A 26061-nucleotide genomic window follows, 5' to 3' on the forward strand; every position below is an offset into this window, starting at 1 on the left:
TTATGAACAAGTGTAACTCTTTATTAAGATAGAATTGTTCTTATTAAAGAAATAGATGAAAATGGTTAAGTACAATAAAATGGCTCCAAAAGTCTTACAATGAAAACAACAGTCCTGCCAGTTGTTCTTTCCAGAGGCAAATACTTTTCATTCTCTTAGTTTTTCCTTATTATTTTTTTTTTAGTTTTTCAAGTGAATGCATATATTAATACATACAATTTTAAAAAGGCTTTTCAGTTTATAATGCATCCTAACAGTCCCCTGCCCCATCCCTCCTAATTCTCCAGAGCAATGACTTTTAACTCTTTTAGCAATGTTGTTTTTTTCCTCACATAACTACTTAGTCATTTCTTCATTATTATATAGTGATTTCTGGATATGACAGATGAGGATTTAGCTCTTACACCATCACAATCTTCACTTTTCCTCCCATATTGTCCCACAGTGGTTACCATATTTAGGGGCTAAGCAGTCACCACATCATTATGACTGTGTACATACTGCTCCTTGTTGAGAAAAACAGTGTATTATGCTCTTCCTATCCTGTACTTCTTTCTGCCCTAGAATTAATGATTGCCTAACCAACCCTTTGCCTTTTTTTTTTTTTTACTTTTGCTTTATATTCAATGAACTTCTTTCCAAATGCCCCAAATCTGGCAATAAGTTATTAAGAGAAGGGATTTCACTAAGGTGGCCAGGCTGGTCTGGAACTCTTGGAATCAAGCCATCCTGCTGCTGAGCCTCCTGAGTAGCTGGGACTACAGGCATTGGCCATTCCACCCAGCTAACCTATTAATATTTTTACTGTTTCTTTTTAAAGCTAGCTCCATAGCTGGAATATTGCCTGTGTTGGATCCTATTTGCTGGATCCATGTCATTCTCTGGTTTGCGAACTCCTTCATTTTGCTGGAGTATTTTCTCCAACAGCTTCCCTAAAAAGGGTACATGGAGGTAACCCCTGAGTCTTTGCTTGTCTAAAAATGTATTATTTTACCTTCACCCTTGATTATTTGGGTGAATATAGATTTATCAGTTGAAAATAACTTTCTAGAATTCTGAAGGCATGGTTCCATTGTTTTCAGATTCCTTTTCGAGACAAGGTCTCTTCTGTCACCCAGGCTGGAGTGCAGTGGCACAATCACGACTCACTGCAGCCTTGAACTCGTGGGCTCAATTGATTCTTCCATCTCAGCTCTCTGAGTAGATGGGAATACAGGTGTGTGCCACAATGCCCAGCTAATTTTCGTGTTTTTTTTGTAGAGATGGGGCTTTGCCATGTTGCCCAAGCTGGTCTCAAGTGATCTGCCTGCCTTAGCCTCCCAAAGTGCTGGGATTACAGGTGTGAGCCACTGTGCCTGGCCAGTTTTTCTTTTATTTTCTCTCTACTTCATTCATTTCTCAAAGGCATCTCAAACTCCGTGGGCCCAAAACCAAAGTCAAACTCCATCAGAATATCCTGCTACTTACTTTAAAATATATCTTAAATCACAATTTCTTACTACATGCAACCCTTTGGTTCAAGCAACCATCATCCCTCACTTGAACTTAGAATTGGCTTTCCTGCTTCTTTATTTTTTTAAATTACAAAATATTTCAAATAAACCATGTGTGGCCTTATACTTTTTACTACATAAAAAGAATGAAGATGTGCCGGGTGTGGTGGCTCATGCCTGTAATCCCAGCACTTTGGGAGGCTGAGGTGGGCGAATCACTTGCAGTGACGAGTTCGAGACCAGCCTGACCAACATGGAGAAACCCCATCTCTACTAAAAATACAAAATACAAAAATTAGCCGGGCATGGTGGCACGCATCTGGTCCTAGCTACTTGGGAGCCTAAGGCAGGAGAATCACTTGAATCTGGGAAGGCAGAGGTTGCAGTAAGCCGAGGTCACATTATTGCACGCTAGCCTGGGCAACAAGAGCGAAACGCTGTCTTAAAAAAAAAAAAAGAAAAAACTTACTTACATATTTAAACATTGAATTGCTTTAAGTGTTTGGCATTCACTGTTCCCATGCATGCCAGCAGCTTCTTACTGCAAACACCTGGGACTTGCTATAGAGCAACTGGAGTACGTTCCGCCCACACATAGGACAGGGAGCTTATAACCAAGGAGAGAGTGGGGGGGGATCAATACTCTAGCTTTCTCCCCTCCATTTCCCTGTATCTCAGCAGTATAGAGCTTGTTACCAATGAGAACCTGCTCGCTGACTTTAAACTGCTTTTCTTACCTTCTCAGTTCAGTTTCTCCATACCTCAATTGATGATTTCTGGTATGACCTAGCAAATAAACTGCTTTCACTGAAATTTCAGTCTTGGAATCTGCTTTGGGTTCCCCAATCTAAGACAGAAACATACTCATTTTCCCATCACTGGACTTCCAGGTTGTTTTCAATTTTTCACTGTTACAAACAAGGCCGCAACCTTTATCTACAAACCTCTGGATATACACGTAGGAATCTTTTGGTATTTCCACTAGTGAAATTGCTCAGTTGAAGGGTATGTGGATCTTCATCTTTAATATTACCAACATGTGAAAAGCCTGACAATGTCAAGGACTGGCAAGAGTGCCACATGTGATGGGTGTGGAATGGCAGCTCACTGTAGCAGGTGCTGGGGACTCAGTCGGGGTCTTGCAGAAGCACTTAGTTATAGCAAGAATGTCTCATAAATGGTATCTGATAGAGACAAGAGTAGTGGGGAATAAAAACAAGTTGCTTAGAAATAATTATAGATCTAAAGTCAACAAAAGACCTTTTCTAATGTAAAAATACATTTTTCAGAGGGAGGGGGAACAACTTAAACCAGAAAACACCTTCATATTAATCATTCTTCTCATATACTTCAAATTTGTACTTAATGCCTTTCTCCTCCTGGACATCAGAGAGAACACCTGGGAATCTGCAAGAAAAAAATATTATTTGTCCATTAAAAACATAGCTTCCCTGATTCTCAGTTTAAATGCATCAATAGTGCATAAAGCAAATAAAAGGTTTCCCTTCTTTTTTCTTCACAATGGTAAGCCACTGTCAAGTTAGATAAATATCACGCCAATATACTACATATGCAAATGGTAAGAAAAAAACTGTAAACGATATAGAAAGTTAGAAAACAAAAAATAATTTCTCCTTTTTTGTTTCCTTTGGATTCCTCATTCTCTCAAAAACCAGTCAGCAGTTTCCCTTATATCTTTCCACTCTATCACCCAGCTAATAGGAAATTTCTTAAGAACTTTTTGCAAGACTTACATTTGGTATCACATTTCTTGTGTAAGCAAAAGACAAAAATACAATCTGAAACTGTTTAGAACATAACTGAAATTATGTGCCCTGGACAGTGACAGGTTCTCTGCTTCTGCTTGATTGATGGACACCACACTACTCTAATTCCACAATGTGTGGCCGATTGTAATTCCTTTATTAGGATCTGCTATTCCTGTTCCCTAACTCTCACTTAAGCCTGTGTTCTCTCCAGCTTTCCATCCAAAACCCAGCTTCTCCACTGAGGAATCTTCTGACCATTCCAGCCTCCAGTGAACCCCAATCTTTGGTTACTTCTTCAGTACTATGCAGGCTGCACCCCAGTATGCTCCAGGTGGTCAGGAACGCCTGCTTGAATCAGATTGTGCTTCACTCTGGTTCTGCTGTGTGACATGCCTCTGAGCCTGGCTGTCTAATAAAGTCTTCATCCTTGTAAAAAAATTTAGCATTGTTGGCCAGGCGCAGTGCCTCACGCCTGTAATCCCAGCATTTTGGAAGGCCAAGGTGAGTGGATCACTTGAGGTCAGGAGTTTGAGACCAGCCTGGCCAACATGGTGAAACCTTGTCTCTAATAAAAATACAAAAATTACCCGGGCATGGTGGTGGGCTCCTGTAATCCCAGGTACTCAGGAGGCTGAGGCAGGATAATTGCTTGAACCTGGGAGGCGGAGGTTGCAGTGAGCCAAGATGGCGCCACTGCACTCCAGCTTCAGTGACAGAGCAGGACTCCGCCCCCACCCCCCAAAACCAGAAAAGAATGTAGCATTGTGCCTAACACATCAAGTGTTCTATAAATGGTGCCTACTAGTAGTATTGGTTTGTTTCATTTCTCTTTTTTTTTTTTTTTTTTGAGACGGAGTCTCACTCTGTCACCCAGGCTGGAGTGCAGTGGCTCAATCTCGGCTCACTGCAAGCTCCGCCTCCTGGGTTCATGCCATTCTCCTGCCTCAGCCTCCCGAGTAGCTGGGACTACAGGCACCTGCCACCACGCCTGGCTAATTTTTTTGTATTTTTAGTAAAGACGGGGTTTCACCGTGTTAGCCAGGATGTTCTCGATCTCCTGACCTCGTGATCCGCCTGCCTCATTTCTCTATTTTTTAAACTCACTGTAGGCAGGGACAACACAGTAAACTTTTAAGTCTCATGATATTCAATACATTGCTGAGTAATAATAGACATTAACCTTTGCTGACTAATTAGAGATTATGCATTTTTGGTAGAAAAAAACATACAATGTAACAAAATTATAGGGAAAAGAAAAAGATACTTTCTGGAATAATTTATATTTCAGAGGAAGAAGCAATGTTTCTATTAACCATTTTCTATTATAATTTTAGTCTCTCTGGAATGAGTCATGAAAAGTAACATCTACATATATTTTTTGTGCAAAATTCTCAAGTGTCAAATTGTCAGTTCATAAGACAAAAGCAACGTATCAAGAAGTTTCTGGGCCGGATGCGGTGGCTCACACCTGCAATCCCAGCACTCTGGGAGGCTGAGGCCGAGGCGGGTGGATCATCTGAGGTCAGGAGTTCAAGACAAGCCTGGCCAACATGGTGAAACCCTGTCTCTACTAAAAATACAAAAATTAGCTGGGCATGGTGGCACGCGCCTGTAATCCCAGCTACTTGGGAGGCTGAGGCAAGAGAATTGCTGAACCTGGGAGGTGGAGGTTGCAGTGAGCCAAGATCATGCCACTGCACTCCAGCCTGAGCAACGGAGCAAGACTCCATCTCAAAAACCAAAAAACCAAAACACAATTAAACTCAAGACTCTACAGGAAGCACAGGCTCAGGAGCAAAGGGATATCCGAGTCATGTGGACGAGTATGCCGGCATCCTGACAAGAAGCTGTAGGGTCAGAAGAAGAAATATCAGCCCATCCAAAATCTATTTCAAGGTGTCCACTGATAAGGGGCATATGTCCCAGCTCTGGAGCCAACTACTGCCTCCACAGGCCTCTTTTAATCTCTCTTCTCTTTGCCTACGTGGTCACACAGAAGATGGTTAACTAGAAGTAAAAGCCTGTTTGGGGCTCATTAAGTAGACATCTGGGCCTGCTGGTTTGGTTGGGGTCTAGTGTGAAATAGTCTGAGAAAGATTTCTTCTAGGCAAGATGAATGAGAGCAGAGCCCTAGAGGATAGGCTGGCACAGTGCTGTTGAAAAATCGACTGCACAATGACCTACAGGGATGATGGCAGACACAAAGTAAAACCACTTTATTAATATGACCGTCTGCCCTGGCTCCCATCACTTGTGACTCCTTCTACATTCTAATTTTATTCTCTTCCTGCCTCACAAGTTCTCTCTCTCATCTGTATTTCGCTATTACTAGTCTATTTTTTAAATCAGGAAGAATGGTGTTAATAAAAGACTATGTTTGAACAGAAACCTATATAACCACAAGAGGTTAACTCATAGAGACAACGGGACTTAAACTGAGTAGCTGTGGGGAAAGGGATAGGGGAGGTGGAGAATGACCAAAGTTTCTATTTGGACAGTAGAAAGCAAATCTAAGTTCCCCAGCGCACAGAGATCTGGAGAGAAAGCCGCTCCATAACTGAGCAATGTTTGTTTTCCAGGGACAAAGTACATTCACTTTATCTTCACAGGTTCCCTTTTTCTCCATAGAATGAAGGACTGACTTACTCTAGGTCTCCCGTTAGAGAATTCCCTCCATTCCATTAAAGAGGCTGTTATGATGTTATGTTAGTACATGCCTGAAAGTACAAATGACCATCAAATGTTGCAGTGGAAGAGTTTTTTGCTTTCTCCCATAGCCTTGTTTAGAATATCCACTTTGGAGCCATTTCCATATTCCTATCTCAATCGATTTACTATTAAAATTTTCTAAGACATTTAAGAAGTACTAACAATCTGTCACAAACTCTTTCAAAAAAACAGAAGGGAAGAGAGCATCTCCTAACTCACTCTATGAGGTCACTTTTATTCTGATAACAAAACCAGGGGAAGGCATTAAAAAAAAAACAACTATAAATCATCCCTTTTGAATATAAATGCAAAAACATTCAACAAAATACTAGCAACCTAAGCCCAGTAACATATAAAAAGGATTATATACCATTACCAAGTAGAATTTATCCCAGAAACATTAGTTTAACATGAAAATCAATGTGATATACCATATTAATAGTACATTAAAATATTAGTATAAAAGACAAAAACCACATGATCATCTCAATAGACTCAGAAAAAGCATGTCACAAAATGTATAATACTCTCATGATAAAAAATACTAAATAAACTAGAAACAGAAGGGATCTTCCTCAATGTGATAAAGGCACTCACAGCTTAAATCACACTTGATGAGAGAGAAAAGCTTCCACTCTAAGATTAGGAACAAGACAAGTAAGTCTGCTCTTGCTATCTTCTAGTCAACACTGTACTGGCAGGTCTAGCCCTGGCAATTAGGCAAAGAAAAAATCCAGATTAAAAAGGAAGAAGTAAACCTATATTTGCAGATGACATTATACTGTATAGTGAAAATCCTAAGGAATCTACTGACAGAATTACTAAATGAGTTCAGCAAGGTTGCAAGATACAAGACTAATAAAAATCATTTGCATTTCTGTAACTAGCAATGAACAGTCTGAAACTAAAGAAAATACCATTTACGATAGCATCAAAAGGAACAGAATACATAAGAATGAAATTAACACTGAAAGGTATAAAACATTGCTGAATGAAATAGGACCTAAACAAGGGGAAAGACATCACATGCTCAGGGGTTAAAATACTTAATATTTTTTTTGTTTGTTTTTTGAGAGTCTTGCTCTGTCGCCCAGGCTGGAGTGCAATGGCGTGATCTTGGCTCACTACAACCTCTGTCTCCCAGGAACAAGCAGTTCTCCTGCCTGAGCCTCCCAAGTAGCTGGGATTACAGGCATGTGCCACCACGCCCAGCTAATTTGTTGTATTTTTAGTAGAGACGGGGTTTCACCATGTTGGCCAGGCTGGTCTTGAACTCCTGACCTCAGGTGATCTGCCGCCCCCCCACCCCACCCCGACCTCCCAAAGTGCTGGGATTACAGGCATGAGTCACTGTGCCAAGCCTTTTTTTTTTTTTTTAATTTATTATTTCCATAGGTTTTTGGGGAACAGGTTGTATTTGGTTACATGAGTAAGTTCTTTAGTAGTGATCTGTGAGATTTTGGTGCACCCATCACCCTGGCAGTACACAGTGAACCCAATTTGTAGTCTGAAAAGACATGTTATTTTCTATAGTCTTAAGCAGGAAATCCAAAGTGCTTCACTAATTAATAACCTTATACTTACTCTGGCAGAAGTTTATATTTCTCCAAATCAATTTCTGGAAAAAACGTGTCACTTTCAAAGTCCTGCATGATCCTTGTCACAAACAGTTTAAGATGGCCTGGGTAATTCATGGCTTCCTTTGAAATAAAACAACATCAATTTTCTTAATGTGTGTCAAAAGACAAAGAAACTCTAATATTTATGTTTAATTAGTTAAGTTTATACTAGGTATTAAAAATATGCTTGGTACTGCCAAAGCATATTATTAAAATATCCTATTCTTTCATCTGGGGTGCTGCAAAGTATGCCTTAGTTATATTGAGAATGACACTAACCATTATCAATAATTATGAGAGACTAAGTTTAAATATAGTCTGGCCTCCAGTTTGCTTACAAGAACTTTTTAATTTAAGCATTCTCTTTTATTGTTTCCCCTTTGGCTGTTTAGAGTTAACAGCCCCAAATTATCTAGTTGCTCTCCATAGAAAAATTTACATAAACATGTATGAATAAGATAGTACAATTTAATGAGACCTTGACTACGGAAAACCCCAAGAGCATACTTAATACATATACATAAAATTTAATAATGCTTCCAATTCTCGGAAGATAATTACAATGCTAGTAGATAGGTAATTTTTCTGCTTCCTGGTGCTAACAATTGTATTAACATTTGGCTTTATATTGCACATGACTTTTCTAACTCTGCCTAAAATATGGTTGATAATTCCTACAGAAAAAGTTGCCCTGGAATGAGTGTATTAAAATTCTCATTCATAAAATGTATGTCTTAATTGCAATTCTAAGAAAGCAGTAATTCTTGATCTCAAATAGCTTATGGAAAAGAAAAATACACACACACACACACACACACACACACACAGAGACAAATCCAAGTGTTTATTTTTAAAATTCCAAATAAGGGTACAGAACAAATTTCACTTTTTATTTTCAATATATCATTTTATATTAAATCATTTATTATCTTTGCTACAACTAAATAGATGCTCTACTCTCTACTAATTCTTACTGTACCAAAAATTTAAAAAGTGGAATGCAGAGTCCCCCCTTATCTGCAGTTTCACTTTCCAGTTCGTTATCTGTGGCCAACTGTGGTCTGAAAATATTAACTGGAAAATTCCAGAAATAATTCATAGGATTTAAATGACATGCTGTTCTAAGTAGTGTGAAGAAATCTTGTGCCGTTCTGCTCTGTCCTGCCTAGGACGTGAATTATCCCTTTGTCCTGCACAAGCTGTCTATGTTACCTGCCCCTTAGTCACTTAGGAGCTGTCTGGATTATTAGATTGACTGTGGTGGTGAAGTTCTGTATTAAAGTTGATTATAAGCCGGGTGCAGTGGCTCACACCTATAATCCCAGCACTCGGGGAGGCCAAGGCAGGTGGATCACCTGAAGTCAGGAGTTCGAGACCAGCCTGACCAACATGGAGAAACCCCATCTCTACTAAAAATACAAAATTAGCTGGGCATGGTGGCGCATGCCTGTAATCCCAGCTACTTGGGAGGCTGAGGCAGGAGAATCGCTTGAACCCTTGCGGTGAGCCAAGATTGTGCCATTGCACTCCAGCCTGGGCAAAAAGAGCGAAACTCCGTCTCAAAAAAAAAAAAAAAAAAAAAAATGTTGATTATACAAGGCAAACCTTCTGTAAAGGGAGAGACGGTAAATATTTTAAGCTCTGAGGGCCATAGGGTTTCCTACCTTTGCAGGCCACAGACAGTACTGAATGAATGGGTGGGGCCGTGTTCCACTGAAACTTTCTTTACAAAAATAGGCTGGGAGGTCCAATTTGGCCCATAGGAAGATAAGCCTGAATGACATCTACAAGCTGTTGTGACGTGAGGCAGGTGTAAAAATGCCATTTGAAGGTTCTACTTCCTATTTATCTATACGTAGATTTATCATATAAATGCATTTACGTACTTATATTGCTTAAAGAATACATTTTCAAGTGACTATGGTAATGAATCATTCAAAGTGTGGTAGGCACTGAACAAAATAAAGAAATAACTTGTTTTCTTAGAAGAAATTCATACTCGGATAAAAATATCAAGGAAAAAATGTCCATTTTCTTCTATTACAAATGGGGAAAATAAGAGGTTCTAGAAACAGGAGCCCGAGAAACAGATTTTTTTTTTTTTTTTTGGAGACAGAGCCTCACTCTGTTACCGAGGCTGGAGTGCAGTGGCACGATCTCAGCTTACTGCAACCTCTGCCTCCCGTGTTCAAGTGATTTTCCCACCTCAGCCTCCCAAGTAGCTGGGACTACAGGGGCCCGTGCTCACACGTAACTAATTTTTGTATTTTTAGGTGAGATGGAGTTTCACCATCTTGGCCAAGCTGGTTTAGAGATCCTGACCTCAAGCAATCCACCCGCCTTGGCCTCCCAAAGTGCTGGGATTACAGGCATCGGCCTACCTCTTCTTTCTAAAATAATTTCACTGTATATATCTTACCATAAGACCACCCACATGGCAGAAACTAGATTTTTCTTCCTCCTCATAAATGTTAATTTTTCATTGGTGTTTTAAAAGGCAAAGAATTCTATTTGTTATGCTCAAAAATTTTAAAGCTGGAAGTCATTTGGTATTAAAAAAGAGGTATATTGGCCGGGCGTGGTGGCTCATGCCTGTAATCCCAACACTTTGGGAGGCCGAGGTGCGTGGATCAGCAGGTCAGGAGATTGAGACCATCCCGGCTAACACAGTGAAACCCCGTCTCTACTAAAAATACAAAAAAAATTAGCCAGGTGTGGTGGCATGCGCATGTAGTCCCAGCTACTCGGGAGGCTGAGGTAGGAGAATGGCATCAATCCGGCAGGTGGAGCTTGCAGTGAGCTGAGATCGCGTCACTGCACTCCAGCCTGGGCGACCGAGTCTTGACAGAGTGAGACTCCGTCTCAAAAAAAAAAAAAAAAAAATTTGTTGAAGAAGTTTTCTGCTTGTAATAAATTCATATACATCTAGTTAGTGTATATCAACTGAGAGCCCCAACCCTTTCTCAGTGAGAGATATATTCATCCTGAAAGACAAAGGGATAACTCAGTGTATCTAGGGTACATTCAGGGAGTAGAAACCAGTGCAATGCAAGTACAATTCTCAGGAAAAGATTTAGAATGGATTTTAAATTGGAAACATCAATTATTCTTTGATTTGAAAGTAGACTGGTACTGGGGAGATGTTGGTCACAGGATACAAAATTTCAGTTACATAGGAGGAGTAAGTTCAAGAGATCTATTGTACATCTATTATTTTACGGTTAATAACAAATGTATTCTTGAAAATTGCTAAGAGAGTAGATTTTAAGTGTTCTTATCACATAAGTGGGTAATACATATGTTAATTAGCTCCATTTAGCCATTCTACAATATATACACATTTCAAAACAACATGTCGTACATAATACATATATATATATATATATATATATATATGCAATTATTTGCCAATTAAAAAGATAAATAGGCTGGGTGTGGTGGTTCACACCTGTAATCCCAGCACATTGGGAGGTCAATTGCCTGAACCCAGGAGTTCCAGACCAGCCTGGGCAACATGGCAAAATCCTGACTCTACAAAATATACAAAAATTAGCCGGGCACGATGGTGTTTGCCTATAGTCCCAGCTACTTGGGAGGAAAGGTGGGAGGATCGCTTGGGCCTGGGAGCTCGAGGCTGCAGTGAGACAGTGCCACTGCACGCTAGCCTGGGTGACAAAGCAAGACCCTATCTCAAAAATAAATGAATAAATAAAAAAGGCTGATACAGACTAAAATATTTATTTTTGCATTTCTATTTAGTTTGTATAGTATCAAACAACAAATAATTTGAACTGACAACAAATAATTTACAGTACAGATAATGTGCTGCTTCCTGTACTCATGGCTTAATTTTTTAAAGGTTCAGACAATGTGTTATACCTGTTTCTTCTACTTCCTTTAAATGGCAAGGAAGCTGAAAGAAAGTAGAATAGAACATTTGTTTTTATTTACCAATAACTACACTTACCTTATAAACAGAACTGCCACCAACTATCCAGACCATGTCTACTTTATTTGCTAATTCTGGTTGTTCAGTAAGTTTTAAGGCATCATCTAGACTTCTGGAAAGAAAATGAGCTCCTTGTGGAGGTTCCCTAAGGTTAAAAAAAGAATTCCACAAAATGTTTGTAAAATCCATCCATACTAGTCAATAATCTGACTAAGAAGCAGTGACTATAGAACTAAAATCATCATAAATATGAATCCTTTCAACAGAAAGCACTTAACATCAGTATGGCCTATGACCAATCATTCAACCTACATTTGTACATCTATGGTTCACAATGAATCATAAAACCACGTGATATTTTGTGATATCTCTGGTGGAAAAACATCAGAATAGTAGTTATTTCTGGAGGGGTGGAATAAAGATTAACTTGGACAGGGCAGGAGAGAACTTTCTGGGGGTGACAGGTAATATTCTATATCTTTGATAGGGCTGGGGTTACACAGGTGTATACATTTATCAAAACTTAGCAAATGTACATTTAAGACTTGTGTCTCATGTAATATTTATTTCAGAAAAAAACTGTAAAGAAAGACTGAATCATTTTATTTACTTATTTATGAATGAGACAGAGTCTCGCTCTGTCGCCCAGGGTGGAGTGCAGTGGCGGGATCTCGGCTCACTGCAAGCTCCACCTCCTGGGTTCATGCCATTCTCCTGCCTTAGCTTCCCGAGTAGCTGGGACTACAGGTGCCCGCCACCATGCCCGGCTAATTTTTTGTATTTTTAGAAGAGACGGGCTTTCACCGTTAGCCATGATGGTCTCAATCTCCTGACCTGCTGATCTGCCCGCCTCGGCCTCCCAGAGTGCTGGGATTACAGGCGTGAGCCACCGTACCCGGCCAAGACTGAATCATTAATGGTATGAATGATGAAGTATTTAGGTGGAAATACACTAATGTCTGCAGTTAATTATGAAATGCAAAAATGAACAACACCAATTGATGGATGAAATGTGTGAAACTAGTAGAGTAAAATGTTAATGGTAGATCTAGGTGGTGAGTTTACTGTAAAGTTCTTTCTGTGTGAAGATTTTCCTGATAAAATAATAGAAAAAGAGTGATATGTTTGAATGACTGCAGAAAAGCTTGGAATGACATTCAGACTGTTAATATGTTGTTACCTTTGGGGATGGGGAAAGGATTTATGTTTCAAACAATACAGGAATGGGTGAAGTATTAAAAAATGAGCTTATTATTACTTATGTAATTAAAATCCAAAAGGGAAGAAGTTAATTAATTTCAGTGTTTACTCAGGGGTGGTCCAATACTTTGGCTTCTCTTGGCCACATTGGAAGAAGAATTGTCTTGGGCCACACATAAAATACACAAACATTAACAACAGCTGATGAGCTTAAAAAAAAAAAAAAAAAAAATCTGTGCATAATGTTTTAAGAAAGTTTACTAATTTGTGTTGGGCATCATTCAAAGCCATCCTGGGCCACTCTGAGGCCTGCGTGCTGTGGGCTGGACAAGCTTGGTTTACATTAACTAGCTTAGTCCCTCCCAATCTCTGAAACTACTTTGTTGGTCGTGGTGGGGGTTGCAATTCCCTTTATAAATGATGAAACAGGTAGAACTAGGCTTTCATAGTAATTACATACACAACAGAAATTACAATTCAATGTCAAGTTTTTAGCCTGGTGCTTTAACAAGATTATATAATTGCCCTTGAACTCGTAGTTATAATAAGGATTAATCAAGAATAGGTACTATTCATTCTCGATTGCCTCCTCCCTCTCCCTCCTAATATAAATTTACTCTGTCATTCTTAAAAGAATTAGGTTAGAGCAAAGAATATACTTTGACTCAGGCTGTAAAAATACATGGTGGCCAGGGAGAAGTTAAACAAGCCCAGGTATCTCCTAAGGTATCAGGGCAGTTGCAGGGACCAGGTTGGATTAGGCTCTTCAGGGAGAGAACTGAATCTAGAAGAAACAAAGATTTGGAGTTGGGAGAGAAGAGAGTTTAGTTAATAAACAGATGATGGCCAAAACAGAGCTGTGACGGTGTTAGTAATTGCAGCTGTGAAGACTTCCTTGCCCTTTTTTGTAGTGAGTCTGGAAAAGAAAGTGAAGAACAGATTAGCCAGGCGTGGTGGCTCACGCCTGTAATCCCAGCACTTTGGGAGGCTGAGACAGGCGGATCACAGGAGGTCAGGAGTTCCAGACCAGCCTGGCCAACACAGTGAAACCCCGTCTCTACTAAAATTAGAAAAATTAGCTGGGCATGGTGGTGCGTGCCTGTAATCCCAGGCACTTGGGAGGCTAAGACAAGAGAATCGCTTGAACCCAGGAGATGGAGGTTGCAGTGAGCTGAGATTGTGCTACTGCACTCCAGCCTGGGTGAGACAGCGAGACTCTGTCTCAAAAAATACCAACTCCACTTCCCCCCGCCCCCAAAAAACACCCAAATTAAATACAGAGCAAAGTTAGAGATTTAAGTTAAAGCAAAGGTATGAAGAATATGCTTCCGTAAAATGTGGCTATTTAGCAGTTTAGAGGTAAGTATCACAGGAACACTGGACCTCCAGGTGGTTTGTAAAAAAGAACATGCAAAAAGCTGAGCTACTGTTTGAGTTCATCAGCCCTTACACGGCACAAGTGCTAGAAATACAGTAAATGACAAATAGCAAGCATCCAATATAGTCACATATTTCACTGCTGAATTTCTTTCCTATAATTATTTTAAACCAATCTAGATTGGATTCCCTGACAAAGGAGAGTTGGTATGTAGTAGCATATGTATTCTTTGTTAAGAAATGTGTGGACATTTCTTTGTGATTGAGTCTTGAGGGTTTGTATGAAGACTAAATGAGATAATGTACACACTGCATTTAACTGGCAATTGTACGTGGTACTATCATTCCTTTTTATAGATGAGGAAACTGAGGCTAAATGGTTAAGAAACTACTGGTCACACAGCCGGGAAATGATGGACCTGGGAGTTGAACTCCAGCAGATCTGACTTCGAAACTTGAGCTGCAATTTGTTACATGGACAAAAGACTTCAGTTGGTGCCTGTGGGCTACAGGGTCCTCTGATTCAGGGGCCCTTAAACATCAGGATGGTGGGGCTTAGATTAGGCAGAACCCTCTGACTCTTGTCCTCTGGCCTTATCTGATTATCCCGGGTGCCATATAAACATTATCCTTTTTCACTGTTCCTGATGTGAGGACTGCCGATGGAATTCTTGCTCAATTTCCCCGAGGAGTGTTGGGAAACCACTTAAAAACAAAAAACCCCGAAACAGAATAGTGTCTTAACCAGAACGCAAAAATACATCCTCAATTTAAGACCCTTCATACTGAGCCTTTAAAAATACTTTAAAAATACTAAGCCATACCTCATTTTACTGTGCTTCACAGATATTATGGTGTTTTTCTTTTTTACAAATTGAAGGTTTGTGCCAACCCTGCACTGAGCAGGTCTATTGGTGAAGTTTTCCCAACAGCATGTGTTCACTTTGTATCTCTGTTACCTTTTGGTAATTTTCACGATATTTCAGGCTTTTTCATTATTATAATATGTTTTGGGGATCTTGCTGTTACTGTTGCAAGTAACTGTTATGGGGTGCCATAAATCATGCCCTTTTAAGATGGTGAATCGATACATGTTATGTGTTCTGACAGCTCCACTAACTGGCTATTCCTGTTTCTCTCCCCCTTTTCTGGCCTTCCAATTCCCTGAGACACAACAATAATGAAATGAGGCCAATTAATAACCCTACAATGGCCTCCAAGCATACGAGTGAAAGGAAGAGTCGCATATTTCTCATGTAAAATCAAAAGCTAGAAACGATTATGCTTAGTGAAGGAGGCATATCAAAGCCAACACAGGCCAAAAGCCATGCCTCTTGCATCTAACAGCCAAGTTGTAAATACAAAAGAAAAGCTCTTGAAGGAAATTAGAAGTGCTATTCCAGTGAAAATGTGAATGGTAAGAAAGCAAACAGCCTGGCAAGGCATGGTGGCTCACGCCTGTAATCCCAGAACTTTGAGAGGCCGAGGTGGGCGGATCACGAGGTCAGGAGATCGAGACCATCCTGGATAACACAGTGAAACCCTGTCTCTACTAAAAATACAAAAAAGTTGGCCGGGCATGGTGGCAGGCACCTGTAGTCCCAGCTACTTGGGGGGCTGAGGCAGGAGAATGGCGTGAACCCAGGAGGCGGAGCTTGCAGTGAGCCGAGATCACGCCACTGCACTCTCTAGCCTGGGCGACAGAGCCAGACTCCGTCTCAAACAAAAACAAAAACAAAAAAAAGAAAGCAAACGACCTTATTGCTGATGTAGAGAAAGCTGAGTGGTCTGGACAGATCAAACCAGCCACTGTACCTTATGCCAAAGCCCAATCTAGAACAAGGCTTTAACCTTCTTTAATTCTGTATAAAGGCTGAGAGAGGTGAGAAAGCTATAGAAGAAAAGTTTGAAGCTAGCAGGGTTTGGTTCATGATGTTTAAGGAAAAAGCTGTCTCCAGAAGAAAAAAGTGCAAGGTGAGGCAGCAAGTGCTAATGCAGAAGCTGCAGCAAGTTTATCCAGAAGATCTGGCTAAGATGATTGATGCAGATGGCTACACTAAAAACAGATTTTCAGTGGAGACAAAATAGCCGGCCATTCAAGGAAGATGCCATCTAGGACTTCATAGCTATAAAGGAGAAGTCAATGCCTAGTTTCAAAGTTTCAAAGAACAGGCTGATTCTCTTGTTAGGGGCTAATGCAAGCTGATGACTTTTAGTGGAAGCCAATGCTCATTTACCATTCTGAAAATCCCAGGGCCTTTAAGAATTATGCTAAATCTACTCTGCCTGTGTATTAGAAATGGAACAATGAAGCTTGGATGACAGCACATCTGTTTATAGCATGGTTCACTAAATATTTAAAGCCTACTGTTGAGACCTACTTCTCAGGAAGGAAGATTCCTTTAAAATATTCTTGCTCATTCTGCAGCCCATGGATCAAGGAGTAATTTTGACTTTCAAGTCTTACTATTTAAGAAATACATTTTGTAAGGCCGTAGCTGCAATAGTCAGTCATTCCTCTGATGGATCTGGGCAAAGTAAATGGAAAACCTTCTAAAAAGGATTCACTATTCTAGATGGCATTAACAACATTCATGATTCATAGGAGATCAAAATATCAACATTAACAGGAGTTTGGAGTTAGTTGATTCCAACCCTCACGATGGCTTTGAGGGGTTTAAGACTTCAGGGGTGGAAATAACTGCAGGTGTGGTGAAAATGGCAAGAGAACTAGAATTAGAAGTGGAGCCTGGGCCGGGCGTGGTGGCTAATGCCTGTAATCCCAGCACTTTGGGAGGCCGAGGTGGATGTATCACGAGGTCAGGAGATAGAGACCATCCTGGCTAACATGGTGAGACCCCGTTTCTACTAAAAAATACAGAAAACTAGCTGGGCGTGGTGGCGGGCACCTGTAGTCTCAGCTACTAGGGAGGCTGAGGCAGGAGAACGGTGTGAACCCGGGAGGCGGAGCTTGCAGTGAGCCGAGATCGCGCCACTGCACTCCAGCCTGGGCCACAGGCGAGACTCCGTCTCAAAAAAAAAAAAAAAGTGGAGCCTGAAGATGGAATGGAATTGCTGGAATCTCATGATAAAATGTCAATGGATAAGGAGTTACTTCTTACAGATGAGCAAAGAAACTGGCTTCTTGAGATGAAATCTACTCCCGGTGAAGATGCTGTGAACATCGTTGACCACAAAAGATTTAGAATACTACGCAAACTAAGTTAATAAAGCAACAGCAAGGTTTGAGAGGATTGATTCCCATTTTGAAAGAAATTCTGTTGTGGGTAAAATCCTATAAAATAGCATCACATGCTCCAGAAAAATCTTTCATGAAAGGAAGAGTCTATCAATGTGGCAAACTTCATTGTTGTTTTAAGAAATTGCCACAGCCACCCCAGCCTTCAGCAACCATCACCTTTATCAGTCAGCAACCGTCAATATCAAGGCAAGACACTCCATAGTGAGATCATGACCTATTGAAGGCTCGGATGATTGTTAGCATTTTCCAGTCATATTTTAACTAAGGTACATACATTTTTTAAAGATATAATACTATTGCACATCTATTAGACTATCAGTATAGTGTAAATATAACTTACATGCACTGAGAAAAAATTCATGCGACTACCTATATTGTGATATTTGCTTTATTTATTGCAGTGGTCTGGAACTGAACCTGCAGTGTCTCTGAGGTATGCTCATATTAAAAATTGGGTATGATCCAGCCTCATAATGGAATACAATGCAGCCACTAAAAATATTTACAGGACTTTATTTTCTAATATATTGAGGGAAAAAGAGGTGGGTTACAAAGTGGTACTATGTGGGATGGTTCTATTTTTATAAATCACCTATGTACTATTCATTCTGTGATTTCCGAATCCCTACTTTGCTAGGGGTTATGCTAGATTCTGGGGATAGAGATAAAATATGCAGTCCCTGCACTCAAAGAGATTGTTATGGCAGTCAGAAATATCTCAGCAGTGCCTATAATGTATAAAAGGACATAAAATGAAGACATGCAGAGGACGCTATACAGGAACGCAAGGCCGGGGTGATGAGGGAGAATACTCCTCAGGGCATGATTCCTTAACTGAGTGTCAAAGGAGATAAAAACATGTGCAAAGGCACAGGCATGACAGACTACAATCGAAGTGTAGTACAGAATTTTATTTTAATCATACTAAAGTTATTTAATACAAGAAAGCTCTGAGGAAGTTGAGGGTATAAGAAAAGTAAACTGTGGTGAGGTTTAAAACAGGGTAGGCCAAACGCGGTAGCTCACGCCTGTAATCTCAGCACTTTGGGAGGCTGAGGTGGGCAGATCACCTGAGGTCAGAAGTTCGAGACCAGCCTGGCCAACATGGAGAAACACCACCTCTACTAAAAAACACAAAAATTAGCTAGGCTTGGTGGCACATGCCTGTTATCCCAGCTACTTGGGAGGCTGAGGCAGGAGAATTGCTTGAGCCAGGGAGGTGGAGGATGCAGTGAGCCGAGATCACACCACTGCCCTTTGGCCTGGGTGACAGTGGGTCATTCTTGTCATACCCAACTAAATCAGAGTTGAGGGGCCAGGGAAAAAAAGCACTCAGGGTATAAAACATTGCTCCAAGAATGTAATTCCCTGTGAGCCCGACTGCTGGAACTGCTTGTTGTAACCTGAAACCAGTTTTATCTATAGCTTCTGAGATAACTTGCTGCAACTTTAGAACTGATTTTGCCCACCACTCACTGCTCGCCAGTCAGAGCTTGCTAGCTCCCCCAAACCTTAGTAGTGCCAATGAACTTTCTCAAACAGCAGTAACATTTCTCCTTTTAAATAAAACCTCTAACCTTCCCTTTGTTCTTCAGACATATGAAAGGCCACTTGTGTGCATGTATGCCCTAAACTGCAATTTTTTTCTTCCCAAACAAAATGTTAAATTTAGAGATTCATCTCAACATTTTTATTTTGCCTTTGATAATAATCAAAGGTTGGGACAGCAGAGCAAGGTGAAGATAGAAAAAAAAAGGAATCCAGAATCAAGTCAGGGGAGATGAGGGTTGATTTAGGTGGCAGTGGCTTTTTTGTCTCAAGATTGAGGGAAACAAGAACAAAGTAATATGTTAAGGTGAAAATGAGATCATGAGTCTGTTCGCCGTGATTTCATTAATATTACATTAATGTGTATGTTCTATAAGATAGAAAGTAGCAAGTTTGTGGGGGTGGGGGTAGGAACTGATATCTATACCCTTCTGTGTGCCAGAAACTTTACATACAAAATTTCAGTGAGTCTTCAAAATCACCCAAAAAAGTTGTCATTATTCATCTCATTTAATATGTAAGGAAAGAGGTTCAACAAGGCTTACTTATAACCTGCCTAAAGTCACAAAGTTATTAGGTGCCATAGTAGATATCAGAAACCAGGTCAGTGTTTGCTACTCCAAGTGTGTGAGTGGTAGGGGGAGAGAGAACTGCACCTTCAAGAAGTTTTAATCACTGTGGAGACTCCGATAGTGAGATTGTAAAAAATTATAACATGAAATTAAGTTAACTTTCATGGATGGGAGACTATTTAAATCTTATATAATGGAGGCAATTTTGGATTTTCTAAAGATGGTGTCTACGCTACTATAGCATTACAGTAAAACTTGTTTAATTTTTGGTTCCAACGAGTTTTTTTTTTTGTTTTTTTTTTTGAGACGGAGTCTTGCTCTGTTGCCCAGGCTGGAGTGCAGTGGTATAGTCTCAGCTCACTGCAACTTCTGCCTCCTGGTTCAAGAGCTTCCCCTGCCTCACCTTCCCGAGTAGCTGGGATTACAGGCACTTGCCACCACACCTGGCTAATTTTTGTATTTTTAGTAGAGACGGGGTTTTGCTATGTTGGCCCAGCTGGTCTCGAACACCTGACCTCGTGATCTGCCCACCTTGGCCTCCCAAAGTGCTGGGATTACAGGTGTAAGCCACCGTGCCCGGCTGGTTCCAAAGACTTTTAAAAGCCACGTTATTGATATAAATCACACACCATAACATTCACCCTTTTAAACTGTATAGTTCAGTGACATTTAGTAGATTCAGAGTTGAGCAAGCATCACTCCTATCTACTTCTAGAACATTTCCATCACACCAAAAAAAAAAAAAAATTCTGTACTCATCAGTGGCCATTCCCACCCATCTCACCTCAAGTTCTTTTAAAGCCACAACTTGATTGTCTAGACAACTTTGGAAAAGCATTTTCCCTCAATACCTTACTAAGGAAATATTTACCCTAAATAACTTGTGTTTGGTAGAAAATTTTGTGATCACTTTGAGGATTCAGTTTCTTCTTACACTGGGGGAGAGGGGTGAAAAATGAAGTATCTTTAGAGTTGGCATAAGCAAGCGATTTCCATGTATAAATCTCTGCCCTCTTATTCAAGACCCTGTGGTGCCTGGCACTCAGCAGGTGCTCACTATATGTGTGGGACTGACCAAAAAGTAAGGAAGTGGGAGGAAGAGCAACAACAACAAAAAAGAGCTCTAACATTTTTTACTAACTGGTATCACTATTTCCCTGGCATGCTTGATAACAAAGACTTTAAATTTTCTTAGCCTTAAAAAAAAAAAGCACAAGACACCAACATATGTTATATATAAATACACAAGAAGCAACCAAACCCAATTACACGTATCACAGGGAGGTCGTAAAAAAAAATTACACTCATCATATTTGAGGAGAAATGCTGGCTCAAGTGAACATCTCCCCCACTGAGATTTCTTTCTATTTGAGCTCAAGCTAGCCATAAACAAACTTGAGTAGTATTCAAAAATATCACTAAAGAGTTTCTTGGAATGGTGATATAGTCTGTGAATTTGAAATCTACTAAGGAAAGAGATAATCAGAGCATCCTAGCAACCAGAAGAACAGAACAGCATGAAGATGGAAGCAGGTGGCAAGATGCACATCAACAAATCTGCCCCATCACCCAGAGGCAATCAATGCAAATATTCTATACACTTTCTTCTCGGTTTTTACCTATGCCATTCTAGGAAGAACGGGAGAAAATCTATGTAAGCCTGAATCCCCTTAGCCTATATAGCTGCGTAGTTCTTTCCTTCCCATAGTGTTAACTTGGCTAGGATATAGTCCTTGGTTATTCAGATACTGTATCTAGGTGTTGCTTTGAAGGCATTTTGTAGATGTGATTACAATTCAGTTTTTTTTTTTTTTTTTTTTGAGACAGGGTCTCACTCTGTTGCCTAGGCTGGAGTGCAGTGGCACTATTTTGGCTCACTGCAACCTCTGCCTCCTGGGAACTACAGGTACACGCCACCATGCCTGGCTAATTTGTTTGTAGAGACGGGGTTTCATTATGTTGCATGGTTGGTCTCAAACTCCTGAGCTCAAGTGATCCACCTGCCTTGGCCTTCCAAAGTGCTGGGATTGCAGGGGTTAGCCACTGTGCCCAGTCAGACTTTAATCTGAGTGGGCTGATTCAATCAGTTTAAAGGCTTTAAGAGTAGAGTTGAGGCTTTTCTGAAGAAATTTCACCTGTACCGCTTCAGCCCCTGCTGGAGAATTCCAGCTTGCCCTTTCTGATGGCCTGCTTTACAGATTTTTGGACTCACGTACCCAGCCCCCATAATTGTGTAAGCCAATTCCTCGCAATAAAACTCTAATATACCTATATCTATCTACTACTGGTTCTGCTTCTTTGGTTGAATCTTCACCAATACACATGGGAAAAGAATACCATGACCACTGTTCCCAAGCAAGTAGTGCCCTAGGATACTGCATTTTTTTTGGTGATTATATTATTAGGCTAAGAATGATTAACATGCCAGATCCCAGACTTTCCCCTTAGGTCCTGATATGGTTTGGCTGTGGCTGTGTCCCCACCAAAATCTCTCCTTGAATTTTAATAATCCCCACATGTCAAGGGTGATACCAGGTGGCAATAAATGAATTATGGGGGGTGGTTTCCCCCATGATGTTCTCGTGAGAGTTAAGTTCTCATGAGATCTGATGGTTTTATAAGGAGCCTTTCCCCCTTTGCTTGGCACTTCTCCTTCCTGCCACCATGTGATGAAGGATGCGTTTGCTTCCCCTTCCACCATGATTTTAAATTTCCTGTAGCCTCCCCAGCCATGAGGAACTGTGAGTCAATTAAACCTCTTTCCTGTATAAATTGCCCAGTCTTGGGGCAGTTCTTTATAGCAACATGAGAATGGATTAACACAGGTCCAATTCTGGCCACCCCTCAACCTCCCAAGCCATTGGAGTTGACTTCCTGGGCAGTCTTAATATGATTACTCCTCCCACTCTCCAGTCACCAGGGTATATCCAGGCTTCATGAACTACTGACTCCAACCCTGGGTTGGAGGACAGGAAAATTCTTAGCAGAGGCTAACTGGAGATACCTGCCTCTCTCCAGGATCTCTAGAACCATTTCAATACCTTGAAATGTTTTACCTTCAGACACTAGGTAATGAATGTTAAGTACAAAATATTATTGGGTATTGTGGTTAACTAGGAATAATAGAGCAGAAGATTATGACCCATTTCGGCCCATCCTAAAATTCACATTTTATTGCATTTAGGGTTGGGTCCAGAAAGGGGATCATCACTTAATTTTAGCAAGTCCCAAAAAATAGTTATTTTGACTTTATTGAAACTACAAGTTATTGATTACACTGTATAATTTATATTTGGGCCTACTGAATGATGGTTCAAGATAACTTGCAAATCTGATACCACAGTGAGCTATTTAATGTTTAATGTAACTTTTCAAGGTGATGAAATCAATTACTCAGGTAGCAGAATAAGTTATTGTCATGTAGTATAAATAACTGCTTATTAATTTTCTATAATCACCTTTGTGATATTAAGCAGCTTCATCAATAGCTTTTATACAATTTCATTTTATCATATACTGATCTCCACTATGAGACATGATTTTCTTGTGGTGAATTTATGTTAAGGTACTTACTTGAGTTCTCTGCTGAGAACTAAATTAATTCTACCCTTTAAAGGTCGATTCTTCTCAGGAATGGAGAACCAGGTCTTCTTACCCATAATCACCAGATTCTGTTTACCTATAAAATCACAAAGAAAGCCTAAGTATATTTTGGGAATACACATATATTTTCATATATTTATATACAACAGGTCCTTGGATAACATCGTTTTCCTCTAACATTGATGAGAAAAATAATCAATTTCTGTCCAGGGCCACCATCTGTGTGGAGTCTGCATGCTTTTCTCATTTCTGCATGGGGTTTCTCCAGGTATTCCAGTTTCCTTCCACATCCCAAAGACATGCACATTATTATTCTTAAATGTATGTATAGCTCATATTTACTTCAGTGTTTTATATTAGAAGTGTTTTTGGCCTTCATTTAGAAGTTTGGTTATGTTTTTGTGACCAGCAATATGCCCTAGGAACTCTTGTGTACATCCAGTAGCCTATGGTAAAATTGGTTTTGCTATACATTGTTTCACTTAAAGTCACAATTTCCAAGAACTCACAGATGACACTAAGTGAGGACTTTGCATAGGTATGTGCGTAGATATGACGGACATCTTGACATTTAGTGGATCTCCTTTAAAAAAATTGAACTTAAAAGTCTTACCAAAATTCATACTTATCACTTATTACCTAAATATAACTATTTTTCCCTTTGGCATTATCCAATTTATATCCGATATTTAGTTTTAATCTTTTGCAATTGTGTATAACATAGTAAAGAGTAAAGATTCTGGGGAGGCCGAGGTGGGCAGATCACGAGGTCAGGAGATCGAGACCATCCTGGCTAACACGGTGAAACCCCATCTCTACTAAAAATACAAAAAATTAGCCAGGCCTGGTGGCAGGCGCCTGTAGTCCCAGCTACTCAGGAGGCTGAGGCAGAAGAATGGTGTGAACCCAGGAGGCGGAGCTTGCAGTGAGCCGAGATAGCGCCATTGCACTCCAGCCTGGGCGACAGAGCGAGACTCCGTCTCAAAAAAAAAAAAAAAAAAAAGATTCTGAGTCAAAGTGCTCAAGTTGAATGCATTTTGTCATCCACAAGGCAAATCGTGTTAACCCCTTGTGGTTTACTTTCTTTATCTGTAAAATAGAGATAACAATAGTTCCTGCTTCTAGGGTTGTTGTGGGAATTAAAAGACTTAGAATAAAGTTCAGCCTCTAATCAGTACTGTCAAAACTGTTTGATACAATTGTATTATATTTGTACTTTGTAGATTGATATTAAATCATACTTTTAAAAATAGCTGCTTAATGTTCCACTCAATTACCTTAAAACATGTTTAATTATGTCTCTATCCTACTCTTTTAACGCTTCTATAAAAACTTTTTACATATAGCGTCCACTTTTGGTTCAATTTCTTAGGAAAATGACTTTGAGAGTCAGCTATCTGAACCAAAGAAACATTAACATTACCAGACTATATCGGGATTTTTAAGACTGGCTTTTATCAATTCTTTAGCTATGGGCTCTTGTCATCATCTCTACCAGTGACCTAAGTGTCAAACCCAAATGCCTTTTATCTGTCCCATTAAAGAGATGCAGCCTCTGCTCCTTTCTTACTGTTTCCATGTCCTCTGCGATGCCTCCTCTTACAACCATAAATATCCAGGTCTCTTAGGTTTTAAACGGGGCATCTCTCAACCCCCACATTCTTTTCCTTGGTTATTCCCTTCCCTCCAACAGTTCAATTCACCTAGATCCCCGTGCCTGAAATTATCCTAGATGTCCTAGAGGCACCTCATCATTACAATGGTACATTATTCTCCACTCCTTTACATATCACGCCAGCTTTCAAACTGAAAACCTGAGCGTTCATCCCTGATGCATCATCTTCAAATTCCAGATCTCCAAAATCCAGGGTCATGTAACCTTAAAAAATTTTTACCCTCTCTTCTCCACTGCCCTCGTTCAGGCCTTATCTCTTCCAGCAGCTGTTCCAAAGGCCTCCTCTGTTTTCCTTTCGGAGTGCTAACCTCCACCGAAGCCTCCACCCAGTTGCCAATTCTGCCCCATGCCTGATAATCTGCTCGTGCGTTAACATACACAAAATTTCTAAGACAAAAAATTTTTAATAACGGTAAATGAATCTTGGGAACTGCATACAGATCATACAGATCCATAATAAGAGAGAAGGTCCCAGATTAAGACGGAAAACTTTCCATTTAACTAACATTTGCACTGGTACACTTCATCAAGCAAGACCCTACTTAATCCCACATTACCTTCTACTGAAGAGGTTGTGGTCATTTTCTGGAAATATCTGAATTCATTCCTACAAGTTAGAGAAACAGCGTTACTCGAAACATTATCCCTTGGGCTCGAGCTCTAACGTACCTGACAAACGGAGCGCTGTGGGCAGGGGTGAGGTGTTTTCTCCAGGGCTAGGACTTTGTCCTGGGCGAGGGCGCCGCAGGGCAAAGACCTCACCGGGCAGCAGGATACGGGCAGAAATCAGCAACTTGGCCTCCCGCGCAGCAGAAAAGGGGAATCCAGTCGGGCCCACCCTTCCTGCCAGCGCAGACCGCCAGTCTGGCCCCATCCTCTCGCCGGGAGTCGGCCCGGCGCGTCCCACCCAGGTACCCCGACCGCGGGCAGCCTGCGCCAGTCTGGGTCCCATCGCCCCGGACCGGCAGATACCTGAGCGGTGGCCAGGGCAGGTCCCCGTTCTTGCCGATGCCCATGTTCTGGGACACAGCGACGATGCAGTTTAGCGAACCAACCATGACAGCAGTGGGAGCACCTCCGAGCCCGCTTGTTACAGCAGAACGCGCGGTCAAGATTGGCGCGAAATTGTGGCCGCCCCGCCCCCTCGTCCCTATTTGTGCAGGCGAGGCCCCGCCCCCCCGCCCCGGCGCACGCAAGGTCGCGACGTGCTCGCGCCCGCAGGCGCCTGGGAACTGCGGCCGCGGGCTCGCGCTCCCGGGCGGGCCCTGCCGCCGGGCTGCCATCC

General features: G+C 40.8%; 1 protein-coding gene across 6 annotated transcripts; it reads right to left on the bottom strand.

The window, feature by feature from the left end:
* On the bottom strand, positions 1–26059 carry DHFR (dihydrofolate reductase). 6 transcript variants are annotated; one of them, XM_055298191.2, is made up of 7 exons: positions 25749–26059; positions 25334–25383; positions 23072–23177; positions 11558–11684; positions 7556–7671; positions 2815–2900; positions 1–2677 (listed from the first exon to the last, which is right to left on the bottom strand). In XM_055298191.2, the coding sequence occupies exons 1-6, from the start codon at positions 26057–26059 to the stop codon at positions 2822–2824; spliced, it is 789 nt and encodes a 262-aa protein (XP_055154166.2). In that variant the 3' UTR covers positions 1–2677; positions 2815–2821. The 6 variants fall into 6 exon arrangements, 5 of the variants coding, with proteins under 5 accessions (XP_055154166.2, XP_055154165.2, XP_063468276.1 ...); XR_010114262.1 differs by lacking the exon at positions 7556–7671 and having other exon boundaries at positions 25749–25930; XM_055298190.2 differs by having other exon boundaries at positions 1–2900.
* Between the last annotated feature and the right edge of the window lie 2 nt (positions 26060–26061).

This window comes from Symphalangus syndactylus, chromosome 11 (assembly GCF_028878055.3).
Source record: "Symphalangus syndactylus isolate Jambi chromosome 11, NHGRI_mSymSyn1-v2.1_pri, whole genome shotgun sequence".
NCBI classification, from domain to species: domain Eukaryota; kingdom Metazoa; phylum Chordata; class Mammalia; order Primates; family Hylobatidae; genus Symphalangus; species Symphalangus syndactylus.